Raw genomic sequence first — 13,761 nt, 5'->3', positions numbered from 1 at the left:
TCCAGAAAGAGAGAGGAAACCAAACTGAATTTTTAAGCATCCACCGCTAAGCTCTGGCTGATGGCAGCTGACCGGCTAATAAGATTTATCTGTAATTCTTTACAGTATAGTCAGAGGCAGCTACGTATTTTCTTCCTTTTCTTTTCTTTTTTTCCCGGAAATCTTTTTTGAAGCAACCAAGACATCAGAATTTGTTTGAATGTAATTTTGTTAATTTGCATTAAACAAAGCATTATTAGCATAAACAAAGGTTTCTGTAACCTTGCTTAACATTTTCTAAATCAGAAATGTTGTTAAAAAATCCTTTGAAGTTCATGCTTTAAAAAAGTTTTGAAGGAAGCCCTATTTGGGGTTTAAGTTGCAGAATCAGATTTCTAATCCTGAACGCTTTGTGAATCTTGGCATCAGCAAATATTCATGTTTTCCCCAGCAGCCCCTCCCTACATCAATTACATATACTTTTCTTGCTTTTATTTTCTTCCTGTTTCAATCAGAGGCGTTGTCTCAGTCAGCAGCTGCCAAGGTAGTAGATCTGAAGGTGAAAAGATGAGTGAGTATTCAAACTTTCTAGAGATATTGACTATTGAGTTACAGTACAGGTGTTTGGTTTAATTATAATTAGGGGTTCTGGGTCCCTTAAATAGAAACACTGCTGTGTTATGCTGGGGTTATGTAGGGGTTGTAGCAGCTTTATTAAAGTAATGTTTATGTTGTTAAACCATCACACCCAAAGGAGAGAAATGAGGCAGTGTGTGAACTTTCCAATTGCTTACTGGTTAATGTCATTAAATTATGGAAAATTGGGAGAATTTCTCGTTGAAAACCCAGTGACAGATCACTAAGCGATAGACCGCCAATGCAAACTCAATAGCAGACCCCCATTGACAGTCTACTTAGTAGGAGACCCCCATGCAGAACCGCAGTGAAGACCCCCAGTGACAGACCCCTTAGATGACAGACCTCTCAGAGACTATTTTTAGGATAATATGTGAAAACTTTGACCGCCAAATGATTGATGTTGTTTACTATGCATTGTTATCTCAATGTTTTCTTTCTTTCATTTTTTCTTTCTGTTTTGTATATTGATTGATTTAAAGATGTTAATTGTTTTGTTTAAAAAACAAAAAAAAAAGTTGCTTTGTTCTAGTTATTTGTAATTTATTGTATGTTATTTGTATGCCTCTAACGTCCCCGGTATTTTCATATTCATAAGTGGTTGATAGAGTAGAAAGTGGAGTAGAAATATATCTATATATAGATTTGACAGACCCCTCTGTGACAGATCCCCAGTTCAAATTTCAGTGACCCTTAAGTCACAGACCCCTTTGTGATAGATTCCCATTGCAAACCTCAGTGCCAGACCCCTGAATGACTAACAGCTCAATGTCAGACCTCCACTGAAGACCTTACAATTAACATCTAGTGCAGATCTTATTTACAGACCCCCAATGCAGACTTCAGTAACAAACCCTTAGTGCAGACAGTAGTGTCAGGTCCCCAGTGCAAACATCACTTAAAGAACTTCAGAGGAGATCTCATTAACAGGACCCCAAATATCCCATTACTTACCTGTTTCTGCACTCCTAGCTTAATCCTGCAACTGCTGACTCTGCTTTTCTCCCCTGTGCCTCTCCTCCCCCATCCTTTATTCAATCACTGAAGGTTGTCTACCATTACGTAAAATAATGTTTTTTGTTTTGTGCTGACTTTCCCTTACAATCCACAGGCATCACTGGCAGGTTAATTGTATTTCTTAATTTGACTCCTAGGTTGTAGAGAATTAACCCAAGCACTCCCAGAGAATAAATATGGAGAACAAATGCAGGTGAGTTAAAGCTACCTGTAGATTTTAGCTGTTGCTTAGATTTATTTGAATGGTTTCATGAAAAAAAAAAAATTACTTTACCTAACATGTGTGGTTCCATATGATCAACCACAGTTCTGGTACATGACTCTGTAAGTGATGTCACAGTCTTTCACAGTACACCAAAGAGAATATCTGGATACTAAGATCTGGTAATGCAGCCTGGAGCCCTTCCAACCAACTCTGACAGCTGTAAGGAACAGTTATGTTATCTATTGCCTGCTCAAAGATGAAAAGTAGAAAGAGGTGAAGAATCTCGGGGGCTAGTCAAGGAGAGGTTTCCAAAATCTGACCCACTGCCCCACCCTTTACCTCCTGTTTACTTCCTAGAAGAGAAAACAGAGGGTGACATCACTATTGTTTACAATTGCCAGCTAAGGCTAGGTACACACGTGCAATAATTATCATTTGAAAACAAACATTTAACGACCAATCAACAATTATTCACGATTATTTTGAACAATTGTATAGTGCACGATTACATGCTGTAACAATACAATCGTTCAAATATAATCCACCAATAATGTACACACGGTAGATACGATAGTTTGAACAGCGCAGGAAGTGAAGTGTACCAGAGGCAGTGTACTGATTGTTGCCCAATCAGAACAGCCAGAACCGTTGTTCATTTCCAGCCACATTCCTCATTCATGGGCATTGTTGGCCAGTCATTGTGCACTTTTTTTGTTAATGATTATCGGACGATCGGTTGTTAATCGTTCGTTTCCAACGTCAAATATTGCACATGTGTATCTAGCCTTAGACTAGTGGGACATTAGCCTAGTGTGAAGATCTTTGTATTTGGGCAGTCATAGATAGTCCAAGTTATCTCTAGCCATTCTCTTGCACAGAATCGTCATTTTAAGATGCTCCCACCAGGCAGACATTTTCATGAACAAAGGCTCCAACAGTGAAACTAAATCTATTACACTGCAGCATCTTGGGCAGACACCAGAGAGTAAAGAGCATTATGAGAGGCTGCATTTATCACCTTCCCTCAGCTCATACCCATGAGCAAACATATGGAGAGCATACATTTTTATAATTCAGTTTTTGTTTCTTCCCATATGAACTACTAGAACCACCATACAATTAGCAGGCAGAAGCAATAAAAACCTCAGCTTAAACCCTGATAAATTATTATTTTATAAATATTTTATATTATATTTTATAAAAAAACAAAACTCAGGCTGCCCGTAGTTTAGCCTGTGAAATGAGCAAAGAAAACCCAGGAACACGCCAATTTAGGACATCTTTATACAGCACGTCTGTTTTCCCATTATGCTTTCTCTCTCTTCCACCCTTATTGACATCTGTAGCCTAATCTTTGGTTTACAATTGGAAATCAGACTGTATGTCGATTGAACCCCTCAATAAGCGCTAAGATCTTTGATTGTAAATCTTATGTGAATATTAATGTTTTTGTATACTTGAAATTTATTTAAATGATGTATTATACAACTTAAATTCAGATTTAGACAACATGGTTAAGAGGTTCTTTGGAAATAAATAATATTTTACAGTTTGGGTTTTTCCAAAGGAAATGGCTCTTCGGTTTTTACAATATGTAGTCAGTTTAGATGTGCAGTAAATTGCATATATGATTCTTCTTAACCTCCCCAGCAGTTCATTTCTTTCCGGTTTTTTATGTCTAAAAGCGGTAAATTGTTTTTCATGAAAATTTATTTTACAGTATAATGAAATAAGAGTAAATATAAAAATCTATATATTAAAAATGTTTTTAAATTAAAAAAAAAACACATTATACTCATACTATTATATATACTGTAAAATAAATGTTCTTTAAAACAAAGTACTGCTTTTACACATAAAAATCCAGTGTATTGCATTCAATAAAGTTATTTTGTATTGAATGCAATGCGAATGGATTTTGAATTTCCCGACCCGCCCTGCCCCGCTGGCAATGTACACACGCACCGACGTCACCGGGAACTTCCCGGTGACTCATCGGATGCAGAAGCAGGAAGGAAGAAGAAAGAAGATGGAGATTGCGACACTGGACGGCGAGGGACGCCGGAGGATCAGGTAAGCGCTCTATTTACTATTACCTTCAGATAGGTTTATATACCCCGAGCGTGACTCGGGGTTACCACTTTTAGCAACTTTTTTCTACCCTGAGTCACACTCGGGGTTACCTCTACGGAAATTTAAAAGTCTTTCAAGTGAAGCTGAATCATCAGTTTACATTAGATCTATACATTCCAAGTTCATCAAAACAAATGATGGGTAATATCCTACATTTTGTTTTATTAGAAAATCAGCCACTGCTCAAGTAAAATAACCTGGTTCCTGCTGGCATCCTGCAGAGTGGGGCCTTTGCTCTTGTTCTCTAGTGATAGCAAAGAACTGTTTTCAGAGGTCTTTGGGTTAGAGCTTGACCCCCACAGCCCTACTGAGCCTGAGTTGGAGTCCTACTGCCCTACCAAGTTAGTAAATTCTCCAAGCATTAGGGATTATGAGCTTTGCTTAGTGGTTGTGTTGGACCTTTGGAGTTGTTGGACCAATGGAGACCATTGTTCTCCAACAATAGAGGAAGTGCAAGGTCCCACAATGCATCCCCTGGCTTAGAACATAATACCTTTTTATTGAATATTTTTAATTGTCTTTGTAAATCATTAGGTAAAGACCAATGGTAAATAATTTAATAATGTGGTGGCTCCATACTTATTAAAGTATATAATGCAGGAGAGGGGAAAAAGGATCAACAGCTGCAATAAGACATAAAGAGAGACCACTACTGTATGATGTACACAGAGATTGCAGGTTTATTGCTACTCAATCATATCACTGTTTGCAGGCCATACAGAAGCAGGAAGATTTTGGAATAACATTTTGTCGCTGGCTTTATGATCACATGCTCCCTCAAATGGAACATTCAAGTATAAATGAGTGGGCAGCTAAGGTTTTCTATGACAATGTAAAGTTCATCTGCGCCTGGACTATAGATGAAAAACATTTTTTACAAGGTGAAGGAGCAAAAATGGCCAGTTGGATGTTTTCAGCTTTAATAAAAGAGGAAAGAGTAAAATTTAGCTATAATGTTTGTGGAGGAATAAAGCACAATATTAGCAGACATGGAATAGTAACTGTGGAAGTATCTGGAACGGTGCACAAGGAGAATTCATGTTTAGGGGTGTTTGATCACAAATATGAATTAAGTAGAAATCCAACTGATGACAACTTCAAAATTACTAATGCTAATTTAAGAATTGGAAATTAACATTGTGTTGCAATACATACATATTTGCCAACTTTGCATTTTCTGGATTTCTGTAGTAATGGTTTTTAAAAAGTGAACCTAAATTCAATTGCTACTTTCACATCATGAGACATTTCCTCTTTCCTCCAGGAGGATGTGAGCTAGACCCAGACACTATCATGTAGGGTAAAGTCAGACCTTTCATAAGGATAAGACTCAGGGCCCTGGCAGAATGACCCTGTGGGCAGCTTGAAGGAGCAGTATTAAATAAAGGGGCTGATTTCTTTTTGCTATACTTTTTTTTCTTTTTCAAAATATTTTAATTGGATTTTATACAACTATATTTGAACAAAAGAGAAAAAAGGACAAAACATCATTACAAAAATGTATAATAGGGGAATGAATGAGTAGTGTAACAAAATATGTGATAAATGGCCACCATAATCCAGATAGTTCAGAACAATAGATAGGGCCAGTCAGGTTACTCTACTCTTTATAAGGGTGTTGTTTCCAGAGTTAGAAGTGGGATGTCATTGTTCAACTGAACAGATGGTCAAATTTGGCCTTGTCCAAAGCTAAACGAAAGTTTACCGTGACCAACAAGTGAACTACATTTGGAAGCTCTCAAATGTGCAAAGCAGGCACCGCTAATGGGAAATGGGAATGTCAATACAGTTGTGAGCATTGCCATTGGCCAGTGGTGTTTGGGCGATCTCAGCCCTTTGGACTAAATAAGAATAACAGCTGTTACATAATGTAGCAGCCTGTGTAGATTAAAGAGTTTATTATGGTTAGCTTGAACAGAGACAGAACTGAACTGAATGTCGGATATTTGTCCTGATATTACAATTGGCCCTAATCACACTAAATAAATCCACAGATAAAGGATCCATGGTAAATGCCTCCTTTTTGGGGAAACAATTGCTCTTTACAGCAAACAGTGAGCTTGGTAAAATTTTAGCCGCCTCCAAGGCTGCCTTTATCCGATCAGACAATTCCAATGAGACTGTATGCACATGAATTAAATAGAAAATGCACCTTTAATTGTATCGATAGTAAAATGAATCATTTTATTGGTGATCAAAAAAATCATGCTTACCTCATTTTAATTCTAGGATCAATACATATAGTGTTTATTGGCTTTAATGCTCATTGTAATTGGTAATATTCAGACTTCTTGATATTTTTATAGCCAGTTATAATTCTCCAATGCATAAAAAAATGCAACTTCTGTCTTACCTGGTTCTGAACACCCAGGGAGTCTTTAGCAATATTTAAAAAAGTCATTCTCTTTATGTTTGTTTCCAATTGTGGTAACTTACAATTATCTCCATTCTTGTTTCTGTTATATTACAGTGTAACTATATTTAGGTTAATGGCATATTATCTTCATTCAAATTTTTGTTTTATCATTTCTATTCACTTGTTTATCTCAAAAATCACAAAATATCTAAGGGTCCTTGTGATTAGTTTCTTATGATCAGAGTGGGACTGATGCACTTTAGTGGCAGCAGGTCCTATGAGGAGCATAAAAAGCAGGGGATAGGGTAATAAAGTATTTTATACAATTAGATAAAGAAGTCTGGAATGTGCATGTAATGCAGCAGGTTTGCAATAGTTAAATAAGACCATTTTTGTTTATTGTTGAAATTCAAAGCACATTTTATAAATCATTAATGCAAAAATCCAGAAAAATTCCCCAAACCTTTTTTGAATGTCTGTATGTATTCAAACTACCTGATATGCCTCAGACATTTAAAGATAATTTGAGATCTAAATTCTGAAAACTGTAATGCAAATATTACTGATATTGTATTAAAAACATCCAGGCCCTGCTCTAATGGAGCTCATATAGTGTATATACCTCATTCATGTAAATATGTGCACACATACTAGGGAGGTTCTGAGTTTTATCCAATAAGTTACCCCAAGAAATTGGAATAATCTACTGCAAGCACCTGAAGAACATACAGACTTCATGCAGACCGATTCCTGAGTTGTATACAAACATGTGACCACAATGCCACAAGACAAGCATGATATCTGATTGGCCACCTCTTACCCCTTGTGCAAGAGGATATAATAAGTGGGACTATAAAAAAAACTGGAATCATAGAAAAACATCTCATATGGAAGAGGGAGAGAAGACAATGTACAATGAATTAAAAAACAAAATGGATATCATACAGTGTTCCCATGAAGTCTTGGACTCGGAGTCGGCATATGTTAAAGTGGGACCCTGTTCTATAAAATTTGTTGAATCTTCAAGAGATACCAGCTTTGGTTTTGTATATTTTGTCTCCAGCATTGAGCTGTGGTTCCTCTAGCAGAATATGACATGTAGCAGCAAGAAGGAGAAACCACAACATGATATTATAAACCAAGATAATAAAAACATATTTTATTTTCTCATGTTTCATATTTATGTTTGTATCTATATATATATTTTATTACCACTGGCTATGTACATACAGAATAGTATGCACTATTGGTTAAAAAAACAGCATTTGATTATTTTACAGCAGACAGCAGTACTTAATCACTCAATATGGCCACCACTCATTCTTTATGGGTGGCTTCAGGTGAGACAGTATACGTGTAAATGAGACTTGAAGGTCATGTTTCAGGGTTAGGAAGAAGTGATATTATTTTAACTGAATGGTGGAGGTTGGTAGGAGGGTTCCTGGGTGAACCAGCAAATCTGGATCAGCTGCAGAACTAAAAACATTTGCCAACTAAAACCAACTACTGTTAAAGAAATTCCTTACAGATTTGCTGGATCACCCTTTTTCCACAGTAGTCTATCTCCTCCAGTCTCGGGGAATATTAATAAATCAGGTCCAAAGTGCTTGTCAATGTAAAAAAATACATTTGCCCCAAACCCAAACTGCAATAAAATTTACATCATGCCTACTGTTGACAATCTGGTTGTTTTTAATGAATATAATTGTCTTTGGTCTCCTGTGGTTATAGGTGCAGTATACTACCTGCAAACAGCATATTTATTCTTGAGCAGTTTCGAGTAAACAGTCTCTAAGGAAGAATTAATTACAACTTAGCTCCAATGTCTTTAGTTAAGCTAAGTTTCATAACTGGAAAAGAAAGAAGCATCAAACACTGCATTGTATTCCAGAATATTGGTCTTTTTATACTTCACAACTTTATTGTATGCATTGTATTTTGCTTCTACTTTGCTTTAATTGACACTGAGGAGGCGCAACACCCAAAATGATCAAAATGGAATCCTTGAGACTTTGATTTATGAAGCTGAAATATCAAGCCAATAATGTAATTTTTTAATTTAGTTTTTAGAAAAAAGTAAGGGAGGACCTCTGTTGTGTTTTTATTGCTTTCTATACGTCTACTAGGTAGAATAACTCATCTAATTAAAATTATCACTAGTTTTAAAATAGACTTTGCATGGTACTCTCTGCCCAGTTATCAAAAATTCAACATTGAAATTGAAAATTACCAAAGTAGTAGTTGGGTAATGTGTATCTATAGATTAGTTTTGATTGGCCGCTTTCACTTTGTCTGCTGTTAGTTGACTGTGTTCTGAGGGATTAAGGTTTATAAGGCTAGGGGTAATTGGGAATGTATAAAGCTTTAGAATATATTCTATTTTTGGTGTGGTCAAGTGTCTAAATTGCATATAAAGAGTTTATATTTTAATGCCAAGCCACTAGGCTACTTTTCATTTATTTTCATTCATTTATTTCAAGGCCATCCTTACCCCCATTGCCACCATTAACAACATTAATTGTTTAGGATATTAACTCTAGGCTGAATTATGGTTCCACAAATAAAAACTGCAAAACAGGCAGGTTTTTTTTTTTTGCAGAAGTGACAGGCAATGTCTTCTGCAAAAAAGTCTTCTTATCTGCTTGTTTGTGTGACTTTTTTTTTAGTAAGCACTCAAGCATATGCAGTTTATTGTGGCATGCTTGGATTTGTCAGGTCTCCTGGTTTCTCCTTTGACTTCTGGATCTAAATGAACTCTTATGTGTATTCTTGGAAGTTAGGTGATTCTGACCTGGCCAGTCAAGATGCCCCCTGGATAGGGACTAGGTGAAGATGTTGGCGCTGATGAGGGCACAAGGTCAGGTGTGTTTTTATTAAAATAAAACGTTATCTGGCAGCCTGTCCTTTCTGCAATATACAATCTGCGGGTAGCAATTTTTCATTTCAAAGGTTAAGTTCCTCTTTAATGAATCAGCACATGTTTCAATGAGACAAAGACAGGCTCTTTTTATAAAGTCATAGTCTTAGTCATAGTCAATGTTATCTGTAGTATAGTGAAGATGGGAAAGACCAAAATGTTCAACAAGAAGCAAAACAGACTGCAAATAGAGCAAACTCAGAATATGCTGCAACAACATTCTTATATACTAAAGCACAGCCTGGCCAAAAAAAAAAGAAAATAGCCATATTTAAAAATTTAAAAAAATCAGCCCCTGATTAGACCCAAGGTCAATAAAAAAACAACAACTCTGCCTACAATACTTTCCTTTTCCTGATCTTTGGTACTGTTTGGTTATCAGTATTTTTTAACCCACTGTGTGCACAAGGCATCAATCACCCGTCCCTTACCCTGGATGCACAGGAATATGCTGCAGAGATTACCCTTCATTTTTTCATAGCCCCGACCTCTGCATAATTCAGAATTTGGCTACTGCTGAAGGATAAAGGGAACCTGTGACAGCACAAGCCAGGACCAAAAACACCAGGAAAAAACATATGCTTATCTCTATTTAAGAATTTAGAGATGATAGTTGGTCATATGGTTTCCAAATCAATTTGATTAAAAACATTAATATTATGAAAATACTTTAGTGCTATCAAAAACATTTTTGCATTGCATGCATCTGACTTCTTTTTATTTTGTTTATTTTTCTTGTGTCTATGCAAATCCTCTCTAAAAGATTAATATATTATAAAATTATTTTCAAAAAAATTGTTTTAGAAAGAACAATTGGCACCTGTACCTAGTGAGGAATCTCCTACTAAGAGCCACAATCATGGGAAGAGTTGCATAGAAAAAGATCAAACCTGCTTGCCATCTCTCCATAGCGAGGTATGTTTTTTTTGCAAATACACAGCTTTATATTTTTTATTGATAGGTGATATAAAGAGTTTGTAAAGGCAAAGCTCTTTAGAAGAAAGGTTAGACTATCAGGGCCTGATTTATAGCTCTCCTAGACTGGAAAAGATATTCTATCATGGAAGAACCTGGGTGATCCAACAAACCAGGAATAGATTTCCTAATCTCTATCCAATAAAGGTTTAGGCTATATACACACTTTAATTGGAAGCAACCAGTCAGCTACTACTCTGAAAATGTTTGACTGGTTGATGTTGTTCTGCTACTGTGTTCTGTAGTGACACGGAGGTTGGTAGGAGGGTTTCTCCTAATGTCCTAATGTCTATACATAAACTGAAAAAAGAAGGACACAACAGAGGCTCAGGAGATTGAAACCTCCAAAAGTGTTGAATTCTCGGCAGGCTTCAAAGTAAGATTTCTTCACAGCAGAGGTATTCTGCTGCATGTTCATGGGACGGGGGAGATTTTACTCTCTTCTTTTTTAAGAAGAGGGTTTTAGATTATCTGTTTTATTGATTATTTTTTGTTAAGAACATAGGTGGTACTCCTATGGGGGTGGGGATCCTGAGCTGAGAGTCTGTAATTAACTTTCTTCTTGATTGCTAAACCTAAAAAATATCTCTAACTGTTTTACATCTTCATCAATGATATAGAGTTTGGGATTAAAAGTACAACTTCTTTGTTTGCAGATGACACCAAACTATGTAATGGAATTAGGTCTATACAGGATGTCTATAATCTACAAGCAGACCTGGATGTACTGTTTGATGTCAAATAACATTTAATTTAGATAAATGTAAAGTTATGCACTTGGGCGATAACAACATGCATGCTTCATACTGTCTAGGGGGAATACATTTGGGGGAGTCAGGAACAGAAAAAGATCTGGGGGTTCTGGTAGATCATAGAATTAATAACAGAATGCAATGCCAAGCTGCAATATCGAAAGCTAGTAAAGTACTTTCTTGTATTAAAAGAGGAATAGACTGCAGAGATGGAGACATTATCCCGCCCCTATACAAAGCATTGGTCAGACCACATCTGGAATATGCAGTCCTGTTTTGGGCACCAGTTCACAAAAAGGACATTGTGGACATGGAGAACGGCAACTAAACTAAAAAAGGAATGGAGGAGCTCAGCTATGAGGAGTGATTAGCTGAACTGAATCTATTCTCCCTTGAGAAGAGACGTTTAAGGGAGGATATGATCACCCTGTATAAATATATAATCGGTCCATATAGAGAACTCTCTTCCCAATTTTCACTTTATGATCATTACAAAGAACAAGAGGGCACTCTTTGCATCTGGAGGAAATAAGTTTAAACTCCGGATAAGGAAGGGATTCTTCACTGTAAGGTCTGTGAAAATATGGGATCGGCTCCCTCAGGAAGTAGTTTCAGCAACTACTATATATTGTTTTAAGAAAAAGCTGGAAGTTTGTCTAGAAGCACAGAATATAACTGGGTAGTATAGCTTTTAAGGAAAGATTGCAGACCGTTCATCCAGTAAACATCGGATTGCCTCATGGAATCAAGAAGGAATTTTTTTCCCCTGTTAAAGCAAATTGTACCAGTTTTTTTTTTTGCCTTCCCCTGGACCAACTATATCCATAGGGTTTTATATCTGGGAAATGTTTATTTCCCTAGTGATTGAACTTGATGGACTTATGTCTTTTTCAATCTGACTTACCGGTACTATGTAACTCTGTAAAATAGTTTAATTCTATCAAATAGTTTTATACATGTTGTTGACTAATTGCATTTAGTTCAATTTGCTGTACTCTTTTTTTGTTTCTGTTCAATTCCTCTCTAAAAATGAATACTTTTGAAGTATGTTTTAAATATCTTTTTTAGGCAGAACAATCGCACAATACAACATCTATGACTTGTGAAGACCCTGAGACTAAAGTTGCAAACCATCATCATGATCACAGTTGCATGGGAGTAGCTCAAAATTGTCCACCATTGTCCCATGGTGAGGTATGTATTTTAGGAATTTCTTTCCATCTGCTTTTCTCTGTCCTGGTAGTTACATTCCCCATGACTTTGGAAGAATCTCATTGTAAGACTGAAGATGCAAGCCATCAACACAACAAGAGTTGCCCAAAAATATATCAAACTAGTCCGACAGCTTGGAAAATATGTTTTTTTCAAAGATAGCAAAAAAATAGTTTTATTAGAAATTTTTTCTGCTAAGTGTATTAAGTGTAAAACTTTTGAGATATAGCGAGGAAAGATTAGACTTTGTGCCTTCGTTTTAATGCTCTGTGTCTCTGTTAAGGACATTATCCCTCTATTTGTCCTAGTAGCAATTGTTTTTAAGATGAAAAATGGGAGTACATTTAAAATGTTTGAGTTGTCACCGGAGCAAGAGGCTCATTTCCAGTTTGACCTGTACACTTTCAACAGTGAAGCTGGGTGATCCTTATGACCTGGAATGCATTTCTTTAACCTCCCTAGCGGTTCATTTCTTTCTGTTTTTTTTGTCTAAAAGCGGTATATTGTTTTTCATGAAAATGTATTTACCAGTATAATAGTATGAGTATAATAAAGTTTGAAAAACAAAATCATGTAAAAATAATACATTGAATAGATTAAAAAATCTATATATTTAAAAAAAATAGTTTTTTAAAATTTCTTTAAATTAAAAAAAAATACACATTATACTCTATCTACAGTATACTATTATACATACTGTAAAATAAATGTTCTTGAAAACAATGTACTGCTTTTACACATAAAAATCCAATGTATTGCATTCATTACAGTTATTTTTTATTGAATGCAATACAAAGGGATTTTTGAATTTCCCGCCCCGCCTTGCCGGCAACGTACACATGCACCAACGTCACCGGGAAGAAAGCAGGAAGAAGGAAGAAGAAAGAAGAGGAGATTGCGGTGATGGAAAGTGCGGGACGCCGACGGATCAGGTAAGCGCTCTATTTACTAACTTTCCCATAGGTTTACATACCCCGAGTGTGACTCGGGGTTACCACTTTTAGCAACTTTTTTCTACCCCGAGTCATACTCGGGGTTACCCCTAGGGAGTTAAAGTAATTTACTATTTGCTGGCGATTGTTTTGAATCCTAGACCAGATCAAATCTATGGATGCTGGATAACCCAGCTTCACTGTTGAAAGTGTATCCTATCCAGCCTTGGAGAGCTTTAATAAATCAGGTCCATCCACCTTAGAATGTGTTAATGACATATGACTATGGTAGGGACACTAGATTTGAGACAAGGGCAGCTAGTGACATGACAATGGACTTTGTAGAGTGCTGCGTAATATGTCGGTGCTATATAAATACTGTGTAATTATAATTGTACTATGTTGCATATTCAATGAGAGTTTGCACTCTCTTCTTTTTCTTTTTTCAAGAAGATGGTTTTTGGAAACTATTTCTTAAGGATATAGGGGTTCTCTAAGGGGGAGCAAGAGGTTGATCCTGAGCTTGGTGTTGGTGATTAGACTTCTGTTACATTGCTATAGCTGAATAAATATTTGTCATACTTTAGTTCTAGTAAATAATAATGGTTTTGTGTTTCACTTTAATGTCTTATATTTTACTGTACTCT

General features: G+C 36.2%; 1 protein-coding gene across 2 annotated transcripts in view; it reads left to right on the top strand.

Moving 5' to 3' along the window:
- The first annotated feature begins 498 nt into the window (after positions 1-498).
- Positions 499-13,761, top strand: part of LOC140344566 (uncharacterized) — a 22,474-nt gene continuing 9,211 nt past the window's right edge. For both annotated transcript variants that reach the window (XM_072431816.1, XM_072431807.1), the window contains exons 1-4: positions 499-550; positions 1,770-1,825; positions 10,048-10,158; positions 12,039-12,164. In XM_072431816.1, the coding sequence (XP_072287917.1) occupies positions 547-550; positions 1,770-1,825; positions 10,048-10,158; positions 12,039-12,164 (297 nt within the window). In that variant the 5' untranslated portion in view covers positions 499-546. The remainder of the gene's footprint in view (positions 551-1,769; positions 1,826-10,047; positions 10,159-12,038; positions 12,165-13,761) is intronic.

This window comes from Pyxicephalus adspersus, chromosome 1, assembly GCF_032062135.1.
Source record: "Pyxicephalus adspersus chromosome 1, UCB_Pads_2.0, whole genome shotgun sequence".
Lineage (NCBI taxonomy): Eukaryota > Metazoa > Chordata > Amphibia > Anura > Pyxicephalidae > Pyxicephalus > Pyxicephalus adspersus.
This window is presented reverse-complemented; position numbering and strand designations above follow the sequence as displayed.